This window comes from Anthonomus grandis, chromosome 1 (assembly GCF_022605725.1).
Source record: "Anthonomus grandis grandis chromosome 1, icAntGran1.3, whole genome shotgun sequence".
Taxonomy (NCBI): domain Eukaryota; kingdom Metazoa; phylum Arthropoda; class Insecta; order Coleoptera; family Curculionidae; genus Anthonomus; species Anthonomus grandis.
Window position 1 is genome coordinate 54763977 of NC_065546.1, and position 27406 is coordinate 54791382.

A 27406-nucleotide genomic window follows, 5' to 3' on the forward strand; every position below is an offset into this window, starting at 1 on the left:
TCCAAATTACAGGTTAATTAATTCAATGACACCATTAATATTTTCAAAAAACAAAACGGGGCCCATATTCGAACCTTCTCCTCTAATAAAGAGCCGCCACTGGAAAAAGAAGCTAAAAATTAGGCCCATGTTCACCATAAGTGACTTTCCATAATTTCACACCCTATATTAATATTAAAAAAAAAAATTGTGAGTAAACCCTGTATCGAGGACGGTCTGTGGTGCATTCGCAAAAAATTTCTATAAAACGGACGCTTTTAGCAGTTTCCCCAAAAATGGTCTTAAAAAAATTAAAATAAAAGTATATTTCAATAAAATCACTGTTCCATGCCCGAAAAATCCACAACCCACATAGTAATAAAACTTATAAAATCAATTAGTTACTATCTACACCAAAACAAAAAATGAAAAAAAAAAATTGAGAAATATGATACAATATACACCTATGTACATATTGTCGTTAGGTATTTGGTTTTTTTCTTCTTCTTCTTCTTTTATCTTAAAAAGTCCTCAAAAGACCTTTTTATCTATTAATATCGGTTTAGACTCGGGGCGATCCTCAGTGCTTGGAGAGAGAATGCCCCGAGTGCTTTCCCTAACTGCTCGTGCTCGCCATCGGACTGACGGGACTCAATGGGGTACAGTTGGCGTCCCGCAGGCACCCGTTCAACGTGACGAGGAGTTTACGGGAGCCCGCATGGTCCCGGTGCTCGCACAGCCACACGCCCTGCCAGGTGCCCAGGTTCAACTTCCCTTCGGTAATCGGGATCGTCAACGACGAGCCTAAGAAACACGCTTTCACGTGGGCCGGCTAAAGAACAACATTCATTTAGACACGCACGGTTTTATTATTAAAGCGGTGGCTTTAAAATGAAGGCGGAAATGGTCTATTGTGTCTTGAGAAAATGAACTTTATCCCCGGGGCAAAGTAATTAAAACATGAGTTGTTTCTCAGTAATATTAAGAGAGTTTTTTTGTCTTACCATGTCGTCTGGTCCCTCGCAAGAATGCCTGTAAGGTAAGCCCTCCGGGACGATTTTATTTAGCATCATTTCCATGTCATCTCTAACATCGGGGTCCCAACTCTCATTTAGGGCTAAACTTGCACTGGTGTGAAGGACTGAAAATTGAAAAAAACCAGGATATACGCATAGAATTTCATAGAAATAAACAGAAAGGCAGAAAAAGGAGGAGGAAATCGAAAAGAGGTGCTCAAGGGATCAACTCTAAAGGAAAGCCCACTAGCACAATCACTCAAAAGGTAGAGTGATGTGGATATTTATTTATTTATTGATCAACGCATATAAGAGCGCGAGATTTGAAAGTTGGTTATGACGGCAAATTTCAATTACACTCTACAGCATCATGTCCTTAAAATTAGTGGGAAATGTAGTAGTAGTTTATTGATGCTAGTAACCTTATGTCTTACAGAAGTCATAAAATTAAAACCAAGAAAAACAGTGTATGTAAAAATTAAAAATACAGTTCAATAATCATTGAGAGATAAAAAAAAGTACATACCTACAAATCATTACACAAATTTAAAATCAAATACAAACAAAAACATATAAATATAGGCAAACATATAAACAAGTGCAAAGTTATGACATCTTAACAAGAACATAAATATTGATGCTGAACAAAGTTACAATAGTAATAAAATTTAACAAAAAATCTGTCAAGATCTGAGCACATTTGTCATTCATTCAGAAGCGTGGTAAACTCATCAACAGAATAAAAGTTGTGTTCTAGAAGAGTATCTCTGATGAGTACTTTGAATTTTTTAACAGATAGCTGGCGAGTAGAACATTGTAATTTGTAAATGTGTGGGTCTTTCGGAAATTATAATATGCAGATCACAATATGTATTAAGTATCTCTCTTTCCACAATAGAAAATAGATTATAGCAAAAAATTTAAAAAATATACAATCAGTTATACACACTTGCTAAATCATTAAATAATATATGAAAATTTATCCAAATGCTGCCCTCGGCCCTGAATACGCCTGGGACAAAATTCTTTAATCGCTATTCCTGCTAGCCAGGGATTCGGGTTAAGTAGTCCCTGCAGTAGGGACTCCTATTTACCCCTATCTTAAAGGATACAACATCTTCATTCTTATCCAGTGTGACACATTTAATATCTGAGATGTTTAGTTGCCGTTCAAGGTAGTATAATATCTGTTGCTCAGTAGTGTTCTGATTGCACCTGCCCAAATACAGCCACTGACGTCAGCTGCAGATAGTGAAGAGGCTTCAGAAGAAGTCCCAATGATGATAGTCTGCCTGGTAGGGTTGGGTCAATGGATAGATTGTGGTGTTGACTTGGCCTGTGATTTTGCTTTAAAATTGGTGTCAGCTATTGCAAAGAAACAGTATTATCTGGAGATCTTTTGTTAGTTGGGAGGCTGGATGACTTTGATGGGATATGATCCTTGAGCAAGTTTAAATTCTTTTCCAGTGTTGTCAACCCGGCCTCTAGTGCTTCGTTTTTTGCTTATAGTAGCTTTATTAGTTGAGAATCTCTGTCAATCCCTGTAGTGGAAACGCCATTTCTCCGACTCCATCCTCGATTAATTTCTTAAATCCCTCCTGGAATGCAATATTAGCATTGTGGAAACCACAAGATATTTGGTTGGTAATTGTGTTCTGAAGGGATTGGAGCACCTCCTTCATCTGGGCTTCTAGAAAAATAGCAACAATCATTGAGCAGCTGTTTTCCTTACTGGTGGAGCTGTTTTCCTTATTGGAAGAAGGATCTCATGTACATGCTATATACAGAGATTTTACAAAGGCTTTTGACAGAGTAAACCATAAAATTCTAATAAATAAACTTAAGGATATGGGCATTCTGGGTGAGCTCTTAGAGTGGTTGATATCTTATCATACAAAAAGAATACAAATTGTATGTATTCAAAGTTCAGTCAGTCCACTGAAATTAAAATACCATCAGGTGTTACACAGGGTTCACACCTAGAACCTCTACTCTTTAAGATTTATGTCAATAATATTGATTTGTCAATGATATTTCTTTTTATGTAGGGTTTATACAGCCAAAATAACTTAATTTAAGAAGTAACGTAATTTAATTTAGGACCATTGATTGATAATTTGGGTAATTATCAATCAAAATTATAAGATAAACTATAGTCAACTTCTTATTAGATGGGTAGTCGAGTAGAAAGATGTTAGAAGCAGTATTCCTGCAAAACCTACAAAACAACATAGAATACGAATGCAAAGTAGTTGTAGATGGACTGATGAGTCTGGATCTCGGTCTTGAGTGCATGGAAGATGTAATGGCGACGATTGGCAGCCAGAATGATTCATGTACGTCTTTAATTTGTAACATTTTCTACCTGCATGAAATTTTAATACCATTTAACTTGATGTTATTACTTACTTTATGAACGTATAAAAAGTGAGCGTCTACATTTTAAATTAAATTACCTATATTTTTCAGATGTTTCCCAAAGTGAACTATTATTTGCCGAGCTAAATGAGACAATGGCGGAAAATACCATTTATGGTAGTTGCTCTAACAACAATAGTGAAGTCACAATGATTGGTTCTGAAAATGATTATACAGGTATAATTTTTAAATATTTTGCAATGCAAAGAGAGTAATTATGTACGCAAAATAACACAAAATATTATTTTTAGTTCCTGCTCCTAAAGAAAACTCTGAATCAAATCACAACGAGCATCCTGAAGAGCATTCAAAAATTAATGATTCATTAAATAAAGATGACCCAGACTACGAAGTTGAAGACTCAGATTGCCAATCTGACAGTGCGCCATCTTTAGCTGAGCCAGTGGATACAGCCAAGCCAGTAATTGCAGTAACAAGAAAGGAACAAAAAAAAAGAGTTAGACAAAAAGTAGCAGCACCTGAGGAATGGGAAAAGAATAAAAGCAAAAAACAAAGAATGTTGGGAAAAGAATACTTGGGGTACTCCCATAACAATGGGACTGTACATCAAAACATTTTAAGAACATCGCGAAAAATAAAAGATGGCTGTGGAAATGAGGCTTTCTGTAAAAAGTCCTCAAAAAGAAACTGCGAAAAGTTTACTTCTGCAAAACGTAAAGAAATATTTAAGTTATTCTGGGAAATGACCTGGGAACAGAAAAAGGTGTACGTAATTAACGTGGTTTTATATCAGCCAAAAAAGAGATGTTATGTTCAGGGGCCCTCTAGAAGGCAAGGAACCTATAGTTACCACTTAAGACTACAGAATACAAACCTTCAGGTATGTAAAAAAATGTTGAATTGAGTTTTCACAGAGCATAGCCTTAGTTTTTTGTGATAAATAATATCTATGTGAATAAATTAGTTTCGACATCGAATATGCTTTTTTTAAACCAAAAGTAATATGTTCTTTAATTTTTAATTTATAATCCAATATTAAGCCTAGATTTTTAACTTAAATTCTAATATATTGTTGCCTAGATTAAGTTGTATTCTATTTTGTAAGTGATTTTTATAAGTATCATTGCAGAATAGAATGGCTGTCAATTTGCCAGGATTTATTTTTTTTTTATTAAATTTGATACTTGTAAATTTTTCTATTGTAAATTTTTTTTATATTGGACTGTGGCTGGTTGATAAATAAATAACTCAATATGCTGTTGACATTTTTGACAATTTTTTTAAGCTGCCTATAGATAATTAAAATAAGAATCAGCTGATCAAAGTAAATTACATGTTTCCATGTACAAATCCAAACTACACTGATCTTTTTTAAACCCGCTCTTTTTTGCTTCTTCATGTTTGAATAAAATGAGAAGCATAAAAGACTGATTAATATTAAAATATGTGTTTGTTACTGTGGCTTTAAACAGCATAATATTGATAATGAAATTTTAAAATAAATAAACATACCAATAATGTAAAACTTGTGGTAATCATCATGTATCTGATGACCTCTACTCACTGCTGGAATGATATTAAAAGACTTTAAGGTAAACTAACAATTAAATAGGCAAAGGGAAAACCCATGTCTATTGGCTATTAAAACTGGATATAACAACCATCTAGAAGATCTTGTCAAATCATATGTAGAAAAGAGGTGATGATAAAACTTACTTTGGACGTGACAGAGCCCCATCGCGAACTGCGACAATTCCGGGATCTGCCTTAAAATTTCCTCGGTGACCAGGTGCACGCCCCGGTGCTGCGGTCTCAGATTAATTTTCTTCTGAAACCAGGCCGAATTACTTTGGATAATTCGGGCCGAAGAAGCCATGTTTGACTTGCCACTGCCACTGTCGGTCGCCAGTTTGAACGTTTTTTTTTTCGCCGGGGCACCGCGGGATCACAAATAATCAAGCTCCACTTTTGCACACGTAGACGACGAGTTCATTATTATCATGAGCGACACATTCAAGGTGATTTTTTTAAATGTTATTCCTAACGAGAGGGGTTTTAAAAAATAAAAAAAAGGTTACGAGAACCTTCCCTTCCTAACCGCAGTACGAGCGGATCGGGGATTTCTCGACACTTTTGACGTTGACGTTTGAATGACGGTCGGACCGGTTGTCGGATGTACGTTTAAATAAGCAGTTACAGGACTTTTTTTTGCGTAATATCGGACTCGATAAGGCAGTTACTATTTACATAAAAGTTTAAATTAAAAAAATTATTTTTTTTTAACAGACTGTATTAAAAAAAGCCGGAGTCCGGTAAAGTTAAAGGGCGTCTAAAAACCTTTTTTTTTTTTTTTTAATTTTTACATGGAGTGTTGAGTTTGAATATTTTATTGATGTTGAGTTTGAATATTTTATTGATAAAAAAGTGAGAATGAAGTAAAAAAAGGAAAAATTTTAAAAATTATAAAGGATTTTCTACTTACAATTAGACCCGGCTTAACTACACTCTATTTGCGACAAGCCATAAGCCGGGAACACATTGCTCTGACGTGTTGTGTTGCGATGTGTTGTGATGCATTATGATGTGACGGGTTGTAAACAGATTGTTCTGATGCATCATATTAGGTCTGACCAATGTCAGACGTTAATATTTTATATTTAATTGATGCAGTGACAGTATAGCGGTGTGTTGTTTGCGTTTGTTCACCATGAATTCAAGCTCATCAGATGAATTTGATGAAGAAATTGAAGAATGTGCTGTTGCTATTATTTGTTCTACAAAACCTAAGAAAAAAAAAATTGGATTCACGAAATAAACGAAAATAGAGAATCATTTGGCGAATATCATACTTTAGTGAATCTACTTATTAAAGATGCAAATCGCTTCCATATGTACTTTAGGATGTCCAGGGATCAATTTGAAAGTTTACATGGAAAAATTGAAGAAAGAATAAAAAAAATTGATACCACTTTTCGAAGAGCGATCTGTACAAGAGAAAGATTAGCTGTATTTTTAAGGTAAATAACTTTTATTTCTAAATAAGTATCTACAGTAATATTTTACATAAATGGGGTAAATCCGTGTTCATACAGCGATGGAGAGTAGGAAGTACTCGTACCAGATTGTGGACAGCTGCTCTGAGTTGATAAATTAGTTGGATTTCGCAAAGGAGTAAGTTGCACGTAGGAAGTACTCGTACCAGATGATGGACAGTTGTTGTATTGAGTTGATAAATCAGTTGGACTATGCAAAGGAGTGGATTGCAGAGATGATGTTGACGTTGACTGATTATCTGTGGAGATTGTCACCGAGACGGGAAGGCTTTTTGCATCCAACTTCCTGATTTCTGCTTCAGATACCATTCGGCAAAACTCCATTCTAATATATGCCTGTTCCCTTTGTGGTAAGCGTTTCACTGTTTTGGCCATACTAAGGTAAAACATGTCTACCTCATCCAAATTAGAGGAAGGAGAATCTGAATTTATCTTATTGCGTCTCTCATTTCGTGCCTCGGCGTTTTGTTTCATGATACGCACCATTTCCTCTGCTGGATTCAGAGATATATCTTTGCTGGATAAACGGGCTTTTTTTTGCGAATATTTTGGATGGATCGGGGTACTAATAACTGGTGTGTCAGTACTTGAATGTTGTGTCTGTGTCAAATTGTCTGCATTCAAGGTGATACTTTCTTGGAGCGTATTATTAATAACATCGTCACTGCCAGTGCTCTCATCATCAATTACATTTAGTTGATCTTTTTGTGATTCTAGATAGCTTTTAGTTTGGCGACACTCTAGATATGGTATTAAAAACGACATTTCTTGTTCATACTTCCAGGGAACCACTTTTGTTGTCTCTTGTCCACTCTTGGTCTGCCTTCGCTTTTTTGCGTTTAGGAATGCGTTTCTCAATTTAGTCCAAGTCTCTCGAACCGATGGCACTAAAAGAAAATACAAATTTAAATTAATTAAAAAGTTAAATTATTTATACATATACATACTATTAGGTGTATTTTTTCAAGGCGCACATAGGGATTTCCCAGTTAACTTTTCAACTATTTTATGCCCTGATCTAATAGAAGTAAATAACTGATGCTTGACATAGATACATTTTAGAGTCTCAAAATGCCATAAGCTATCAGTCATGCAAAAAAACAGAACAAAATTAGTGTTTTCTTACATCTCGGTATCTAGATAAAAATGTTAAAAATTGATAGACGTCTGCAAATACGTGTGATAAAAAATTAATTGTTTTTAGAGAAATAATGCATTTTTAAGTCTTTTGTCATACTTTTTTGGTACCACAAACAAACTAAAGTAATTTGAAAGTAATTTATCTACTCCAAATTTTAGCAATGTCCTTCTATTACAACAGGGCCAAAATCGGGTCGAAAAATTAATATGGAAATCTCTATATAAAATGCAAATGTGATCATTTTGCTAACAGCAGGTTTTCTTTTCAGATTCTTAGCCACTGGCAATTCATTTCGATCTCTTGGCTTCAGTTATAAAATGGGATTTAGCACAGTTCGTGAAATTATCAAAGAAGTAGCAAAGGCCATAAAGGAACTTCTAGCATCAGAATTTTTACCAATACCCACAGAGCAACGATGGGAAGAAATAAGTGCAAGATATCAGTCTATGTGGAACTTTCCTAACTGTATAGGCGCTTTAGACGGAAAGCATATAAATATTCGCTGTCCTATTAATGGCGGATCAAATTATTATAACTACAAAGGTTGTAACTCAATTGTTCTGCTGGCGCTGGTGGATGCTAATTACCGATTCATAGCGATTGATGTGGGCTCATATGGTCGCAACAGCGATGGAGGAATTTTTGCCAAGTCTTCTCTGGGAATTTCGTTAGCTAATAATACACTGAATCTTCCAGCTGATAAGCCGCTTACACAAAACGGTGAAGCTTTACCTCATGTTATTGTGGGAGATGAAGCTTTCCCACTAAAATCGTATTTATTACGCCCCTATAGCCGGCGTTATGTAGCAGGAAATGAGCCAAATAAAATTTTTAACTATAGGCTTTCGCGGGCTAGGAGAGTAGTGGAAAATAGTTTTGGAATTCTTGCAGCACGATGGCGAATTTTTCTTAAGCACATGGAAATACAACCAGATTTTGTTGATGACATAGTATATGCCGCAATTTGTCTTCATAATATGTTATGCTGCAATAATGATTTTGAGCCAGAAGAAATATATCGTAACACCCTCGAATCGTGTTTTACATTAGTGCCACCCTTGGGTCAAAATTCTACTCAAGATGCTTTTCGCGTTCGGGACAAATTTAGAGATTATTTTCTATCAGATATTGGTAGTGTACCATGGCAATTAGAAACTGTACGACGTGGACGTAACGTAATAACAAATTAAAAAAAATACAGTACCTATGTAACTATGTATGTATATAAAAATAAATAAAATAAATTAAAATAAGCTTACATGGGCTATTAATTTCCTTTGCTATCTCCTCCCATGCTTCTTGTCTCATACTTTGATTTCGGTAGTGTCTTGACTTGACGTTAAATAAACATTCATGATTTCTTACATTTTCAATTAGTTCAATTTCGTTCACCATCGCGGCCATCGCGCTACAACCTACGGCCGAAAACGTTCTGACGCTCTGACGGTGTCAAACAAAAATCTGGTTCACCCGCATTTTATCGCGACACGACAGGTCAGAACGAACCGCATCAGATGAATGTGCACACTGCTCATTTAAATACACGCAAAATAAGCAGTATGATTCACATCATAACGCATCACAACACATCGCAACACAACACGTCAGAGCAATGTGTTCCCGGCTATAGTCGTATTGAATGCAACCTCGACATTGAATGGTTGACTGAAGAACGAGCAAAGTGTCTAACATAAAATCCAATGGCATTTTTACCATTTTCAGTTGACGAAGTAACTAACATCATAAAAAAGCTACATAACTGAAAAGCTCCAGGCCCAGATCACGTCCAAAATTAATGGATTAGGAAATTGTGGTCAACACATCACAACTGACCGACCTTCAAAACGAGGTGCTTATGAATCCTCAGAATTTGCCCAATTTTTTAACAAAAGGTATCGTCTGCCGTTGATCATTATATATTGAACATAATTGAACATATTTATTTATTTATTCATCAACGTATATAACATTTCAAGTACTTATTAATAATTAACAGTAGTCTTAAGTAAAAACTATAATACTAATAAACAATACTGTGCTAAACATAATTCAAAGAGTGGGAGTAGGGCACTATCCCAAGATAGTAGCCCTAGCTGACGACTTGTCTTGTTTTGTCTTGTTTAGTTGATGGCTTTGCTGCAAGGCAATTGCCAGCCCGATTTGGGGGAGACTCCTTCTTTGTCTGGCTCTGGACCATGCAGGAATCTCCGAAATATCTTCTTATATTAAAACTTTGCTCGTTCTGTTTAGCTTGTGACTATAGCTTTGTCTTGTATCGGCCGTCGGCTTTATGGTTTGTGGCTATAATACGGGAGGAAAACGTTAGTATTACAACAAAAGGAATGAGGGACCACACCAAGCACTAAAACAAGCGGGATTGTAGGATACAAGAGGGGTATTAGATAGTTGAGCTTCAAAGTTTAATCTTATTGATGTTTATAAATCGCATGATTATTTCTATTGATTCGTCGTCGGGAGCAGACAGAATTTGAGTTATGGATAATGGTGATATTTTCTTTTTCAATACAAAGATTTTATATAAGTCTAGATCGGGTATATTATTAATAGGACATTCAAAAAATATGTGGTTTAGGTGATCAAGCATACCGCAGTCGCAATAAGGGCTACCTTTCATTTAAATCTTACATAGATGGGCGTTAGTCAGGCAATGACCTGTGCGCATTCTAATTATTGTTGTAACGTGTTTTTTCTTAGATTCCAAAAGATGATCTTTAAATTATTTACTCCTGACATTAATGTGAAGGGAAAATTGATTTTAGTTAAATGAATCTGACTGAGAGCCGGGATTAATATCCATATCAAAATTTTGATTGAATAAAAAGGTTTTTATTGTTCTTTTATTGTTTTCTGACATGTTTAAAAATGCATCGATGATGCTTTTAACTTCATCTGGGTACCAAGAAGATTCATGAGAATTAAACCTATGAACTGCACTTGTAGAAGACATTTGTGTTTTGAGACTGTTTTCTTTTCTTAATGAAAAAATTGGAGAGCTAGTTTCTTTTTGGGGTCTAGAGTTAGGGGAAATTAAGTTATCATTATGTGCCTTTACATCATAACCTTTATGAATTATTCTTTTTTTTGTATTATTTTCAGAGACTACTTGTTGGTATGATCTTTTAATAGGGTCAGTTTTTGCATGTTGGGTTCGTCTTTGTGATGGTTGGATTACATTTTCTTTTAGATTGTTCTTTTCAGGACTATTTAGGTTTTTAATGTTAGGGAAGTCAGAAGGATGATATACAAATTCATTACGTGTCAAATAGGTCTTTTTAACAATTTCGCTTGCATCAAAAAAGGGAATATTTTCGAATGCCATTAACTCTTTTATGTTTTTTTGCCTAGTATATTCGGGGCAGCTTTTGTCTGTAGATTTATGGGGACCTTTACAATAAAAACATCTAGTTTCACAAGGGGAATGCTCCTCTAAATCAGATTTTTTTTCCTCACCACATGTGAAGCATCTTTCTTTGCCTTTACAGTTAGTGCGAGTATGACCATACCGTAAACATCTAAAGCACTGCGTTACAGGGGAGATGTATATAGAAATGGGTCTTTCCAGTCTGTAGATATTTAGGGATTTGGGAAGACAAACACCTTTAAATGTAATAAGAACCGAGCCAGTGGGTTCATATGTTATATCTTTGTCTTTAATTATTTTTCGGTTTAATCTTTTAACCTCTAGAATTTCTATGCCGGTATCAGTTTTAGAACATTCTAATATTTCTTTTTCGCCTATTTCTATGTCAATTTGCCTGACTAACCCTTTACAAGTCACAAAGTTAAATGGAATATAGATTTTATAGCCCTTATTTAACAGGGTTTTGTTTTTAACAAAATTATTTGCAGACAGAAAATTAATGAATTCTACAGAGATTCTGTTTAAGCCTTTATTTTTAATTTTTTTAACGTCTGTCAGATTTTGGTTAAAAATGTCTCTAGCAATTTTAATATTATTAAATTTGCCTACATTAAAACCCACTTTTTCGGTGGATTCTAAATAGACAAGAAATGGGCCAGTATCATTTTTAGAATAAAAAACTGGTTCTTTTTCAAGGTTGGTTTTTTTAGTGTTTGAAGCCTCTATTGAAATACTACAAACATCAACATTGCCATTATCTATACGGTCACATTCTTTTGGCATTGTTGCCATGGGCTGGGGGGGCCGCCCCCCCCCTGCTTCACTCATAATACTTCTTTAAGCAATGTAATTGGAAATAAGCATGCACAAATTGGAAATTTTTAAGCCAAAAAGCAAATAAAAGCAAGCTAGTATGTAGAAAGCTTTAACCACTAATAAGCTCAACTTACCTTTTACACGCGCACAAAAAGACAATAAATTAGTAGGACAAGATCAAAACACAGCCTCTAAAAATATAATGTAGCCTGTCTCGCGATCGCAAGCCGAGTGAGCTGACGACTTAAATTTATTTAAAGATGTACTGAAAAAATCAAGATCTTTTGCAAATCTATTCACTGTAGAAGCTATTCTATTTATAGGACTGTTTAGTAGATAGGATGTTCTGCAAAAGGGAATATGGAGAAGCGCCTGACCTCGTGTTGTGTAAGAAGATACATGCAAAGAGAAAAGGCACAGACATTCCGGACTTCTAACAATACCATTCAGAACCTTAAACGCAAAGCAAACATCAAAGAACTGCCTTCTACTTGATAAGGAGTTTATGCTCAGGTAGGACATGGTCTCTGAACAGGTAAGATCCTGATAAACTTGTGCTGGATATTTTCAAGCCTCTCAATGTGAATCAGAAAATGAGGTGACCAAACAATATTGGAGAATTCGAGAAGAGATCTCACCAGGCAAATATATAGTGTCTTCAATGCTGACACATTAGTAAAGTCTTTGCAAGATCTTTTGATAAAACCAAGCAGTTTTTTAGCTCTATTTACAGTATTTTCGAAGTGGTGGGAGAAAGTAAGACTCGGGTCCAGAAAGACACCCAAATCCTTGACTGAGTCAAGCTCCTTCAAGGGGATACCATCAATAACATATTGATAAGGAGGGGAGACCCTTAAGGGTGTCGCCTACTAGAGCGGAGCGTGCCGGAGCGCATGGCAGCGCGGCGGAGCGCATTTTCTTGCCCATACGCACATAGAGCGCGCTAAATCGAAGCGACGCGGAGCGGCTAGCTGAGTTTCTTCAGTTTGTACAATGCTGTCCTCCGATGAGGAAGAGGTATTTATAATTTCTGCTTGGTGCGAAGAAGCAGAAAAAAAACAAAAAAGAAAAAGAAAATGTGGATACATAATATATGTAAAAAACGTAAGACTGAGGGTGAATTCTATACTTTATTTCCTGATCTAATAGAAGACGAATTTAAATTTCATCAGTATTTCCGAATGACGCATGGACAATTCATGAAATTATTAGGTTACCTAAAACCAGAAATAGAAAGACAAAATACGTCATTTCGTCAAGCTATAGGTCCAGAAGAAAGGTTAGCTGTATGCTTAAGGTTAATTACATTAAAAAATAGGTAATTTAAGTGGTTTAATAGAAAAAAAAGTAAAACTTTAATTTAACAGATAATTAAAGCAAGTTAAAGGCAACCTTCTAAAATAATTGTTGTATAAATAAATAAGTATAAATGTTGATTCTCATACAAAAAATATTACAAAAAAAGTACACGTCTAATATGCAAAAAAACTCAAAAAATACATTTTCTAAATTATAATAAAAAAATAAAATTAAAAGTTTTCCTAATTATTTTTATAAGTGTTCAGGCAACTAGTGTGAATCATCTAAATTATGTAAATTGGTAAGATACTCGGAAAATTGTGGGGCCTGTGTCTGTTGACATGATGATGATGGTTGAGTGTAGGAATAGTATTGATGGTTTATGTCTGGTGATGTTTGAGGTATTGCCAATAGCACAGAATCTTGAAAGTTATTTGAATGCTGACGAGATGTTCGTGATAAAGATGAGAGTGGATATGGTGGATATTTAGCTCTATTTGATTGTACAAGTTGTCTTTCAGATAAAGCTGCTAATTCAGCTTCATTAACAGCTTTAAAAACTTTCCATTTTTCGACATTTCTGTATTTTTTTCTTAGGGGCTGATGAGGTCGATGTAGTCGATGGAGTGGGCGGTGGTGAACTTATATTGGAGTAAGAATCCTCTTCACTTGAATTTCCAGTTTCTTCCTCTGTTATTTGTATGTTTGAGGTTTGAGGTCTTTTAGTGATATGTGGAAGAAGGAAATACATCTGTTCAAGCTTCCAGGGCCTAATTTTTTTTGCAGCATCCCCACTCTTTGTTTTACGACCTTTAATGGCTTTGCGAAAATTGTCTCTTAGTTTTTTCCATTTATCTTTACATTTTGAAGCTGAAATATAAAAATTTTCTTTTCAGATTCTTGGCTACAGGAGATTCATTTAGATCAATTGCATTTTCGTATCGCTTAGGAGAAAGCACTGTTAGAGAAATTGTATATTCAACTTGTGACATAATTTGGACTAAAGTACGCAATATTGTCATGCCAATCCCAACAAAGGAAACATGGAAAATGGTTGAAAAGGACTTTTACGAACTACTACTGGAATTTCCCCAATTGCATCGGTGCCATCGACGGCAAACATGTTATTATTGAAGCACCTGCCAATAATGGTTCGCTATATTTTAACTACAAAAAGACGTTTAGTGTCATTCTACTGGCATTAGTAGATGCCAATTATCGTTTTATATGTGCAGATGTAGGTGCCTATGGAAAGAACAGTGATGGAGGAATATTTGCTTCTCCTAATATGGGAAAAGCACTGTTGCAGAACTCTTTTAATATACCTCCTGATAAAAGTCTTCCAGGAACCAATATCATTGTGCCTCACGTAATTGTAGGCGATGGAGCATTCCCTCTAAACAAGCATTCATTGCGACCGTTTCCTGGTTCACAAATTAAAGACAATATATCAAAAAAAACTTTTAATTATCGCTTGAGCCGAGCCAGAAGGTTATCTGAAAATGTTTTTGGAATTTTGACACAAGTATTTAGGATTTATCAAAGGAGATTAAAAATGAGCCCCGAACATGTGGACAAAGTTATTTTAGCGACCTGTTGTTTACATAATTTTTTAAGGCTTTCTTTAATTTCATTGGAATCAATTGACAATAACCTTAACAATGATAATCTTCAAAATTTACGACGAGTAGGAGGAAATGCAACGATGGAGACCATGTCTGTTAGGGATATATTTGCAAATTATTTTTCTTCCCCCGAGGGTACAGTTCCTTGGCAAAATGCAATGATAAACAGAGGAATAATGGATTAAGAACATACTGACAATAAAATGTGTATTTAGTTATAGTATAAGATCCGAAACTAAGATCGATCTTAATCAATATGTAGGATAGCCTTGACCTGATATCATTTGCCAACCCATCCTCGATTTATTTTTTCATAAAAAAACCTTTCATTACGTCGCTACGTATCGCACATTAGCCAGCGCGCGGCGTAGCACCGCAATCGGCAGCGTACGGCAGCGGAAAAATATACCTAACATAGAATTCCGGTCGCTTCGTTGCGCTGCCGATCGGTGCTCTTCCGACAAATGAGCGGACTCCCATTTAGAACGATGTATTATAAATAGTACTTTCCGGCGCGCTGCCATACCCTCCGGCGCGCTCCGCTCTAGTGGGCGACACCCTTTAAACGAGTAAACCTCATAAACCCACACTTCCCAACATTCAATGACATTTCATTCGACTTACACCAGGAAAACACTCTGTTTATATCTCTCTGAAGCACCAACTGATCCTGAGAGGAGGAAATCCGCCGAAAAATTTTCAAATCATCAGCGAAGAGCAAAAACTCAGACTCCAGTAGGGAGCCGAGGTGATTGATAAAGAGACTGAATAACAATGGTCCCAAATGGGAGCCCTGAGGGACCCCTGAAGTTGTCAAAAATGGGTTGGACAAAAAACCACCAATTTTAACACGCTGCTCTCTATCCATCAGATAAGACTTGATCCAAAGTAAAAGAGATCCGCTGATGCCGAGATCTGAAATATGAGAGATAAGAATATTATGGTTGACCCTATCGAAGGCTTTACTAAAGTCCGTGTATATCGCATGTGTTTCATTACCGTCGGCAAAAGATTTGAAGATATAGTTGCTAAAAACAAACAAGTTTGTATCCACAGAACGACCTCTGGTGAATCCATGCTGCTGATCTCCAATTATTTCCTGAAATGTGCCAGATAGAACCACCTCTACACAGTGCTCGAACAGCTTAGGAATTGCAGAGAGGATACTAATGGGACGATAGTTAGTTATGTCAATCTTATTCCCAGATTTATAAATAGGACATACATGAGATAGCTTCCAGTTCTCTGGAAAAGTTCCAGAAGTTAGGGACAAATTGAAAATATGAAAAAGTGGAAGGAAAAGGGAATGGCTGCATTCTTTCAAAAGCCTGTTTGGAATTCCATCGGGACCCGCTCCCTTTCTGCTGTCCAGTTTAGCTAATGCTGTTTCAATTGTAGTAGCACTAAGGAACACGTGGTTGATATGGTTAAATTTACATGAGGTATCGAGACCGTCAGAGGCATTAGAAGGGTTAGTATTCTTGTTAAATACAGATAAAAAGTGGGTGGCATAGAGATTTGCAATAGAAATACCAGTATCGGCCCTGAGATCATGAAGGAACATCTCATCTGGAACGGTAGAATCGCTTTGATTGGACTGAAGTCTTACAAATTTCCAAAAGGTCTTGCTATCGTTCTCTATTGCATTTTCGGCTCTTTCAATGTAATGTCTGTAGCATTCACTAGATAATGAACGGCATTCTGAGCGCAGAACACTAAAACTTAAGTAATCAGTATTTGATCCTGACTGTCTGTACCTTCTATGTGCTATTTTTTTCTGAATAACTAGACTTTTTAGTTTTCTAGAAAACCATGGTGGATAATGTTTCTTGGGAGAGTGTTTTTTTATTGGCACAAACAGATTCAAACAATCATAAACAACAGAATAGAAGTTTGCAACAGTGGTATTTAAGTTATCGTTAACAATTATAGACATCCAGTTGTATGTAGAAAAGTAGTTATTTATAGACACAAAATCTGCTTGATTAAAGTTGTAAAAATATGTTATAGGTAGTTCCAGGTAATTGGACTTACTATTGGGTAGTTGCAGCTCAAGAGCTGCTGAGGATGGTAAGGATCTGACCCGACTAAACCATTACATTTAGTTGTTAAAGTGGAATGAAAAGTTGTAAAGCAAAGGTCAAGAATTGTTCCATGATCATTAACCACTGCATTGAGCTGCATTAAACCTAGAAAAGTGAATGTGTCACATAAAAGATTTTCTTTATCAGATGTAACATTATTTGGGGTTAAGCCATAATGATCATCACTAGGTAAAATATGTAATTATAGGGGTACAAAGCGATAAAAAATCCTATAAATTCACAATTTTAGCCCTCAAAATGCCTCAATATATTGTGCAAGCCGGCAATAATTACGTATTTAACGTATGTAGAAAAATCTTTATAATTTCCAAAGTTTTGTATTTTTTGCAACCATCCTCACTTTTTTATCAGTATTTTGACCACATTCATGTAACAACATTCTATGTAAAAATTTTCCAAACAAAAATCGGTTTTTGACTTTACCGGACCCAAATAGCGGTTTTAAATAAGAAATTTACTGAATAGTTAGAAGAAGCTTGCTACTGCACCGGCAACGTCGCAGTAAAACGGTTTCTGACACTTCGTTGGTGATCGGCCGAGGTCGTGGGGGGCGCGGACCGAACGGCGGCAAATTCGAAAAGTCCGCCCCCGCGTTATCGGCACTTTCGCTCTCGTTTGGCCTTTTAATTAATTTCGCTTAAGGCCTATTATTTCTTTGCGCTCGAGTGAGTAAATAAGAGACCGTAATAAGGTTTATTATTATTACTATTATCATTAAAATTATTGAAAAAAACAGTATGTGGGCTACACACCCAATTAATTGCGTTTAAGGGTGCGGCCGTGGCGGGTGTATCCTACACCCATCTTCAAGGGTTTTTTTTAGTTATATAGCGTATTCCCTTGTGTGTGCGGTTTCGTGTCCGTAGAATTGTAACAAACTTAATAAAAAAAATGTCTTTGGCGACCTTCGAGGCGAACCCGGATAGCGAAAATGAGCCCTGGATAGAGCGGCCAGCGATTGAAGGTGCTGAATTCCGGATATGGCATTTGATGTTTTTTGCTTTGTGCGCTTTTGGAATGTTTGGTGAGTACAAGCCCCGGGCAAGCTCATCCTATTTTTCCTCTCCTCCTCGTAAAAGTTGTCCTTTTGTTGTTTCAGTGATACTGATTTGTTGCTGCATACGAATAAGGGTTCCGAGAACCAAACAGGAAATCGAGGCGGACTTCAAAAGGAAGAAAATAGCGACAAAGTTTCGGAAAAGGTTGAAAATCATCAGCAACCAGGATATGGAGTCGGTCGATCTCAGAAAAGGTGTTTACTAAATGTTCTTTAACCTAAAAATTTTAATATTGTTAACCTTTTCAGAGAAAACAGGACGGTTTTAATGTGATTTCCCATAAATCTCTCTTTTAGCGCTAGAAATAATTATTGAGGCAGACTATAAGGAGGAGTTAAAGCAGCAGGAGGAAGACACTCGAGCGTTAATCCAAACAGAGGAGAATACAGCAACAAAAATTAATTTTGGGGATAAAATTGTTCAGATTGGAAGAATGGCAGGGAATGTAGAGTAGAAAATAAAACACGTTATTACTATGAGGCTTTTTATTATGTATTTTTTTTTAATATATATAAATTATGTACAGCTCTTTTCGCCCTAATATATAACATTTAATTGACCAAATACGATCAAACCTTATTTTTTACAATATTATTTACAAATTACAATAACTATTATTGTAACATGGCAGATACGCACAGTGAAAGACAAAATTATTCATTTAATTAATATCTTTTGTTGCACACTGGGTATCTGGGGCAAAAAGCACCATTTTAGCAAAAAAATGTATGTTAAACGTTAAAAAATAAATCGACATTTCGATAATTCGATCGTCCATCCTACGATAAAAACGGTTTTAAATAAAAATTAAAAAACATTCTTGTAGGAACACTAATTTCACCAATAGAACTAATAATTAGATATCACTTTGAGCCTTATGAACTATAATAAACAATACAACTATTAGATAGAATCGATAATAACTAGACGAAAAATAGACAGTTTTTTTCAGCATTGCCATTTGTAATTCTCCATAAATAATTTATTAATTCATAATTTTTCCATAAATGCAAAAAGACGTTGCAAAGTGCACTTCTGAAAAAAAATGGGGCGTTGGCGGAATGACGTCCTAGAGCCTCTCCCGCCCTTATCGATTTTTTCTCGGTTTCATTGACAAAAACCAAAAGCTGTATTTATTTTTCCTTTAATACCCGACAGTCCTTTTTTTTTGATAACGCAAAAATTACTTCTTGTAAAATTCAAATTTCTCACACGAGTATTAAGCCCTGTCTCTAAATGATCTCAGAATACTTCTACTTTATTTGACATTAGGTGAAGTGATATTTGACGGTTAACATTTAAGCTATATATTAGCGAGTAAAAGCGCCTATAAGCATCTTTAAGACATGTCCTTCGTCACCGTATAAGGCGATTTAAGCGGTCTCCCGAGGCCGCTAATAAATTCCATATGGCAAAAGGGAAGCTATACACCAATATTAAACTGTTAAATTTTCGATATTTTTATTAAGTCGAGAAGCATTACATTTTTTAGTAGTAGTTTATTTAGTTTATCTGTGTTAAAAAGGTCGGCATAATTATTAATTACTACGATTTTCGGTTTTCCTTTAGTAAAAGTAGTATTTTACTAAAAGTAAATTAATTAACGGTGTGGCTATATCGACACCCGCAACGAAAACTATAGTAACTCAAAAAATCTCTATTTTTAGTTTAATTAATATCACGATAATATGTCTTATAAAGTCAAGATTTCTAAGGAAAAGTATAGTAACTAAATTTGAAATGTAGGCAACACACATAACATAAAACAAATCTATCGTATCTATTTGTTATGACTAGTTTACCGAGAAAACAATAGTAAGTTGAGTTAGTATAGTTTTCGTTGGAAAATAATGCGGAAGGATCATACTATGCCGAGTTACAATATTATTATGATTAGGTGAGCAACATTGCAATACAAATTTGAGGTTAGTTTGCGAAATAGTGTTTAACCTGGTGGCATATCATTCTCTGAAAAAATGAATAAAAGGTCTCAAAAAATATTCGAACTTTTGAATGTGAGTAGTGAAACTCTATCAAGATCACCACAATCAGGTAAGCAATAGTTTTGAGACCTCTGTTATTGGTTATTATTAATGACATCATAATAATAATTATAATAATAATAGTTTTTTAATTTGTTAATAATAAAATAATAGTAAAATAGTTATTTATACAATATTAGTGTTGTAAAGATTTATATTACAACACGAGGTATTAAAGTTGTTCATAACAAAATATCCAGCGTAGTAATATGAATTTACAAAAAGAATATTGTATAAAATTTTATCCACTTTCATCTTTTAATAAAAATATTTGGCAAAAGACATTTTTTTAAATAAAAATAAAAATGCACCTGTAAAAATGAGCCTGCTATTACATTCATTACAGCACTAATTTGGTAATAGGCGGTGCCCTTACAAAATTATTTATCTATTACAGCACTAGTGCTGTAAGTTATAATTAAGTATATAAGATTTAATGTATTTTTTTAGATAATCTCCCATCTCCTGTTTTAAGAAGGAAACATGATGATAGGCCTTTGTCGGCATCATTATCAGCATTAACACAAAACGATGGTAATATAGGTATAGTCTAAACTATTTTGCTGGGCAATTTAACATGGTTACTTTAAATAAATATTTTTTTCAGAAGAAATTTCTTATTCAATCGCCAATTTCGCTGAAGAGGGCAATAATTCAGTTCAACTCGATGAAAATCATACCAACTTAAATGTGTCAGAGTCTTCTTCAAACCATGATAGCGATACTAAAGGTATCTTATCGCATATTTAAAACATTATTTTTTTTCAAACTTTTGTTTGGAATTCTTTTTAGCTAATAAAAGCTGTTTTACTCACTCATCCGATGAAAGTACTTCTCCATCGAAGCCGAATGTTCAATTAGAAATCCCTAAGCTACATACTGACGTCAAGAATATGCCATCAACAAGTAGTGGAGTCGGAGGTAAAAACTCATTATTTTATTTGTCTGATAATTCTGATGAAGATCCACATTATGAACCCGAGTCCGCCACAGAATCCGATGACTTTTCTGAGAATAATAAGCCCATTCATCCGATACAACATCAGAAAAGAAAAAAAACTAGAACAAAATGCGAGGTGCGTAAGAGACTACGCCAGGAAAAAGACTGATTGATAATAAAGCCAAAAGAGAACTTAATCTTGGAGTTAGACACCAAAACAGAAAAGGGGTGTGTATTCCAGAACGAAAAATAAAAGCAGGCTGTGAGGAAAAATGCAGGCTAAAATGTCATAATAGACTTACTGAAGAACAAAGAAAAAATATATTTAAAGAATTCTGGCTAATTGGGGATCACACAAGGCAGTAGGATTTTATTGCTAGATTTATTAACACGGAGGCAAAGAAGCAAATAACTGTTTTGAACACGAATTCCAGAAGAAATCTATCACGGAAATATACCTTTTTAATAAATGGCGAAGTAGCAAGGGTCTGTAAGAAAATGTTTTTAGACACCTTGGGTATTTCGGAACAGTGGGTCACGACTGCCCTTGCTAGGGTAACATCGGAGGGAACGCTAAAGAGAGACTCTAGAGGAATGCATAGTTCCAGAGCAAATACAATAATGTCCAAAATTACAGAATCCGTAAAAAAACACATTGGCCTTTTTCCTGTTGTGCCTTCCCACTATGTCCGAAAAAGGGCTACAAAAAGTATTTAGAGGACGGACTGAGCATATCCAAAAAGTTCCGATTGTATCTTGATTACACACGACAGGAAAAAATAACCTCTGTTGCTACGCCACGACAATATCGTGATATCTTTAATACTAAATTTAACATAAGCTTTTATAAACCGAAAAAAGATAGATGCGCAACATGTTCTAGCTTTGAAATGGCTGATGAAAAAGAAAAAGCTAATAATTTAGAAAAATACAACACATATTTCTAATAAAAAACCTTGCCAGATCTCTAAAAGGCCGTGATAAAGAGCTTACAGCTGATGATCAAGAACTTTGTGTGGCATGCTTTGATCTACAGAAGGTCCTTCAAACGCCTCAGTCAGATGTTGATGAATTTTACTATAAAAGTAAAATTGCAGTTTACAACTTTACTGTTTATGATCTAGGAACACACGAGGGGTTTTGTTATGTCTGGACTGAGTTAATTGCTAAACGCGGACCCAATGAGATAAGCAGTTGTTTGCTAAAATTCCTAAAAGTTCAAGCAGAAAGAAAAGTAAAGAAAATTGTCTTATATTCGGATAACTGCGGAGGACAAAACCGCAATCGGTTTATATTCGCCATGTTCTGTTACGCTTCGAAAAAATTTGGATTTGAAATAGTTCATCGGTTTTTGGAAAAGGGTCATACCCAAAATGAAGGAGATAGCATGCATGCAGTAATTGAAAATGCCAGAAAACGCTTAAGTGCTATCTACACCCCTGATCAATGGATTAGTTTAATCCGCATGGCGAAAATCACCGGAAAATCTTACATTGTGACCGAAATGAATCAAGACGACTTCTTTTAATTTTCGAATATAGTAAAATGCCAAAATTGGATAAAATCTAGTACGGGAAGAAAAGTATACATCAGTCTAATAAAAGAAACAAAATATTTGCCGCAATAAATGGAGGAAGTCTTGCTTAGATATGAATATGATGGAGATTATGAATTGCTTTCTTTACGACCAAAAACTACTCGTAGATCTTCAGCTAGCAAATAGGGACCCAGGATCTACCAAGGTTGTATACAAAAATTTTAGGCATTGATGCAAAAAAATTACAAGGTCTTAAGGAACTCTGCCAAAAGGGGGTTATACCAAAAAAGTATCACAATTTTTATGACACATTAAAAGTTAAAGAAGAGGCAGAAAAACCTGTCCATAAAAACTTAACTATTCCAGGGAATGCGAGTTCTGAAAGTGATGAAACCGACGATGAATAATAAATGAGTACGATCTTTTATGTATAACATAAGCCTATGTTAATAAACAGAATTTACTATTTGTTTTTTCTTTTATTTAAAATTGATTTTATTATTAACATTTACTAGTTGTCAGTAAAAAGAGTATAGTATCTCCTTTTTATTTGTTTTTTGTCAAACGAAAACTATAGTAACTTAACAAAACTTATTGAAAAAAACAAGAAAATAACCTAAAATAAAGAAAAATACAATCTTTTAATATTTAGTTAGTAGGAACAATCAATATATTGATGTTTCCTTAAATTTTAGTTGAAAATACTAACTTATATTATACATCATTATTTTAAATCCCATTTTCTCAAAATCTGCAAAAGGGAGTTACTATAATTTTCGCTGTAGGTGTCGATATGTCCGCCGGCGAAATCTAATAAATACGAATAGTTCGAATTACCATTACAATGATTTGTCCGCCGAAAAAATCATTTTATTTACAGTTTGCAGCGGAATAGATCTATTTTTTAAATGCTTTCACCGTTCGGCGGAATGTTACTGTTTTACATTGAAATCCCGCCGAAATAATTGGTAAAACCGACATAACCTATAATTTTTTCTATTCTCTTTAAACGCAAAAGTAAAAAGAGATGTGTATGTTATGTGTATCGTATTTTGTGGTTTGATTAATTAAAAAATATGGATATGGATAAAAATATAAAACTTGGTGTTTCAAAGTTTTCGATTCCTATGAAGAATTTGTTGAAGCATTAAATAGATATTGTAATAAAGAATACGTATCATTTTATAAACGAGAAGCTAGAACTATCGCAGGGGCAAAGAAGAAAACCGAACGCTACATAGACCTCAAATTAAAATATTACCAGTTAAAGTATACTTGCATTAAAGGCAAAAAGTTTAAGTCATCCGGAAGCGGGGAGCGAAGTACCAGGTAAGTCTGTAAATAGTAGTAAGCAATAATAATTTTAAGTATATTATACAGTCAATTGTACACTGTGTTCCAAATTGGTTGTAATTGCAGGGTATCTCTGAGAGCTTTTTTTTTAATGGAACACTCTGTATTTTATGACCTCAATAAATAGCCCTTTCTATTACCTTTTCAGCGATGTATCACACCTGCATATCGGATAAGCAGTTTTGGTACTTCCCATAAGAACTCGTGTAAGCAAGAGAGATATAGGGAAAGGTGTCCTAAAATGACATAGCATGTAAAATGACATAGCGGTATTTATTCTCCAACTGCTGGCGCCATCTAGTCAATAGTTTGCTTGCATGTCACAAACCAAGACCAGATATCATGTGGGCACTCTATTTTTTTTACGTTTATGATATGTAGAAGATAACCTCAAAAAATTATTTTTAGCGGTGTAGAAATTTTGCATGTGCTGTTTTGAAAGTCTGTTTTTATTACGAAATTGTGCTGATTTTAAAGTAAAACCAGGGTTAGTATTTAAATATAAGTGTATACTTCAAATGCACGTGCTCGGAAATGTCGGTTTATATGAAATAAGATTATTCTGCATTAACAAAGGACTATCTGTTACTGCAAGTAAAACGACACAGATAGGCATGAAGGTAAAATGACATACATGTCATACATGTCATTTTATAAACAAACATCAAATTAAATTAAATTATAGGACATAATTTAAATTTAAGGAATATTGTATTTATTGTTTATTTTTAGCTACATTATGATGGGAAAACGTGAAAGAACATCAACTAGACAATCGTGGGATGAACAAGCAATGATAACTGCAATTAACGCTGTAAAAGGTGGCCAAATGGGGTGGCTAAAAGCATCGAAATTGTTCAACGTCCCCCAAGCCACATTAAGGTGAAGAGCAAATGATACAAACAAAAGAGCTAAGGGCTGTCAGAAAGTTTTGGGTCGGTTTCCAACCACATTTAATGAAGACGAAGAAAGAGAGTTAGTTGAGCATATACTATTACTTGAGTCTAGATTGTTCGGGATAACAATAACAGATATGAAGAAACTTGCGTATGAGTTTGCCACTAAAAATGGCATTCCAAATAGATTTAAAGATCGTAGCGCTGGACGAGAATGCCTGAGAGGATTTCGTATGCGACATCCTGAAATATCTCTAAGGCAGCCTGAAGCTGTGTCTGTGGCTAGAGCCATGGCATTTAATAGGCCACAAGTGCAATTTTTTTTTAATACGTTGGAAAATACCCTAAAAAAAAAGAAAAAATTGATGTGCATCGGATTTACAATATGGACGAAAATGGTTTGTCCACAGTGCAAAGGCTTTCAAACATTTTTGCCAAAACTGGAAGAAAACAAGTAGGATCATTAACTAGTGCTGAAAGAGGTCAGCATGTAACATGTGTTTGCTGCATGAATAGTGTAGGTAATTTTGTGCCATCTGCTTTGATTTTCCCTAGGAAAAATAGAAAGGAGGAACTTTAAGATGCTTTACCTCCAGGTTCTTTGGGATTATTTAACGAGACTGGATGGATGACATCTGATTCCTTTGCTTTGTGGTTAAAGCATTTTCACACTTTTGTTAAAGCTTCTCCCGACTCAAAAGTTTTATTACTTCTGGATGGGCACACTAGCCACAAATTATTAAATGCCTTGACGTTTGCCAGAAGAAATGGAATAATCCCTTTATGCTTTCCTGCCCACTGTACCCATCGTATGCAGCCCCTGGATGTCAGCTTCTATGGTCCACTAAAGACATATTATAACCAGGAATGTGCACTTTGGTTGAAAAACCATCCAGGGAGAGTAATAACACTACATCAAATTGGTGAACTGTTTACGTCCGCTTACGGGAAAGCAGCTACAATTAAAAATGCCACAGCGCATTTTTAAATACGGGAATTTATCCATTTAATCCACATATTTTCCCAGACGAGTTTTTTGAGTCGGCTGAGACAACAAATAGATTATTAGAGCCGACCATAGAAGAGGGAGCATCCCATCGCCCAGAACAACCACCAACAAGCAATGAAATAACAGTAATTGGTGTTACAGAAGAAGCAATGCGACAAAAACAAGGCAAAAGTATCGATAAAGAAAATTAACCGAGAGGTGATCAGACAGAAAGCAATATAAAACAAAATCAACCTTTAAGGAAAAGGTTTTCTCTACAGGAAATTTCGCCAGTGCCTGTAGCAAAAGGAACCAAAAAAAGGAACACCAGACGAAGAGTTAAAGCTAAAGAAAGAAAAGAAATTGAAAAAAAATGTACGTCAATTTAAAAAGAACCTTTCAGGTGAGACAAGTTTTGTTGCACTAAGCGAAAGTGAAGAAGATCTTTTTGCAGCCGAGGATTATGAGGATGAAGTGGCATGCCTGTATTGCAACGATCTATTCAAAAATTCTCGATCCAGGGAGTCTTGGATTAGTTGTATGAAGTGCCACAATTGGGCACATTGCGAATGTGCTGGAGTTTCTCCAAAAGTCAAAAAGTTTATTTGCGAGTTTTGCCAAGACTAATTCCTTATTAGCTTACTGTCTTAACTATATTTTATAAGTTCTATTTTGTGTTATCACTTGTTTTAAGTATATGTTGTTTTATACCCCACTGTGTCATTTTACAATATACATGTTTGTAAAACGACATAGTGTAACGTTTTTTAAAATGCATTTTCTTACAAGTTTTAAAATAGAGTTGAAATATTTTTGTTTATGTTTGTCAATAAAGTTTATTTAAAGCAACGTGGTGTATTATTTTGAGTTAATTATCTTAAATGGTTTTTGCATAAACAAGATTTAAATAAAAATTATGTCATTTTAGGACACCTTTCCCTACCTTTCTCTGTTCGTCATGGATCTTTCTTTGAAGCATTTTTAGCAGAATTTACCCATATTATGGTTTAAATTCAAAATTTTTTTGCATTTTAAAACCATGTTCGAAATTATCCCACCCATAGTTTTACATTTACAAAGTAAGAATAGATATTAATTTTAATTTTTTAATAATTTTCATGTTAAGGATATCTAACCGAAGGTTCAATAATATGCTTATTAATTTGTCTGTGTTTCCGTGCATGTTTGTGTAGCACTAAACGACGGTATGTTTGGTCTTTTTGGTTTATATATTATAGATTTACAATAATATTAGTATAGTAAAAGACTAGCTGAAAAAAATGGATAGGTAACGCAGTAAAATAAATTTAATTTAGGGCTGAAGATTAATTTGATAACTTTTATATAGGTTCTTGATTAAATGTACCTAAGAAAACAAATACTGAGGCAGTAGATAACCCACAGCCCTCGACTTCTGTTCAACGACAGTCTCATGAGTCGCAACCTAAACATCAAGAAGTAATTTACATTACTGGTAATAGTAGTGATAGCAGCAGTAATGAGTCTTCCCATGAATGCCCGCCGAAAAAAAAGAAAAAATATTACAAACAAAAGTTTACGGAATCATGGCTTAAAAACGAAAATGTTTCTATTTGGTTAGTTAAAAACCCTCATAAAAAAGATGAAGCTTTTTGTAAAATATACTCAAAAGCAATTTCGGGTGGAATTACTCACGTCAATAGACATGCAAGTTCCAAAACACATGAAAATAATATAAATGCTGCCCAAAATGCACCAAAGGTTACTGAATTTTATAATAAAAAAAAAAAGAAAACCGACTATCGTTACAAACTAAGG

General features: G+C 34.9%; 3 protein-coding genes across 3 annotated transcripts; 2 read left to right on the top strand and 1 right to left on the bottom strand.

Annotated features, from left to right (window-relative positions):
• Positions 1-286: 286 nt before the first annotated feature.
• LOC126742220 (UPF0047 protein YjbQ) lies at positions 287-5512 on the bottom strand. Its single transcript, XM_050448833.1, has 3 exons — positions 5091-5512; positions 984-1120; positions 287-811 (listed from the first exon to the last, which is right to left on the bottom strand). Exons 1-3 carry the CDS (start codon positions 5248-5250, stop codon positions 596-598), a joined length of 513 nt encoding a protein of 170 aa, XP_050304790.1. The 5' UTR covers positions 5251-5512; the 3' UTR covers positions 287-595.
• Positions 5513-5898: 386 nt separating this feature from the next.
• Positions 5899-8758, top strand: LOC126736175 (uncharacterized). Its single transcript, XM_050440448.1, has 2 exons — positions 5899-6391; positions 7837-8758. Exons 1-2 carry the CDS (start codon positions 6264-6266, stop codon positions 8756-8758), a joined length of 1050 nt encoding a protein of 349 aa, XP_050296405.1. The 5' UTR covers positions 5899-6263.
• Positions 8759-9311: 553 nt separating this feature from the next.
• Positions 9312-18457, top strand: LOC126742227 (transmembrane inner ear expressed protein). The gene is made up of 4 exons (XM_050448845.1): positions 9312-9460; positions 17619-17819; positions 17895-18047; positions 18150-18457. The coding sequence occupies exons 2-4, from the start codon at positions 17687-17689 to the stop codon at positions 18305-18307; spliced, it is 444 nt and encodes a 147-aa protein (XP_050304802.1). The 5' UTR covers positions 9312-9460; positions 17619-17686; the 3' UTR covers positions 18308-18457.
• Positions 18458-27406: the final 8949 nt, after the last annotated feature.

Excerpts from the sequence above, each read along its gene's own strand:
- LOC126742220 (XM_050448833.1), bottom strand. The coding sequence starts at position 5,250 with ATGGCTTCTTCGGCCCGAATTATCCAAAGTAATTCGGCCTGGTTTCAG. Across the intron at positions 1,121-5,090 it reads GGGGCTCTGTCACGTCCAAA|TCCTTCACACCAGTGCAAGT; the intron begins GTAAGTTTTATC and ends TTCAATTTTCAG. Across the intron at positions 812-983 it reads GCGAGGGACCAGACGACATG|CCGGCCCACGTGAAAGCGTG; the intron begins GTAAGACAAAAA and ends GTTGTTCTTTAG.
- LOC126736175 (XM_050440448.1), top strand. The coding sequence starts at position 6,264 with ATGTACTTTAGGATGTCCAGGGATCAATTTGAAAGTTTACATGGAAAA. Across the intron at positions 6,392-7,836 it reads AGATTAGCTGTATTTTTAAG|ATTCTTAGCCACTGGCAATT; the intron begins GTAAATAACTTT and ends TTTTCTTTTCAG.
- LOC126742227 (XM_050448845.1), top strand. The coding sequence starts at position 17,687 with ATGTCTTTGGCGACCTTCGAGGCGAACCCGGATAGCGAAAATGAGCCC. Across the intron at positions 17,820-17,894 it reads GTGCGCTTTTGGAATGTTTG|TGATACTGATTTGTTGCTGC; the intron begins GTGAGTACAAGC and ends TTGTTGTTTCAG. Across the intron at positions 18,048-18,149 it reads GTCGGTCGATCTCAGAAAAG|CGCTAGAAATAATTATTGAG; the intron begins GTGTTTACTAAA and ends TCTCTCTTTTAG.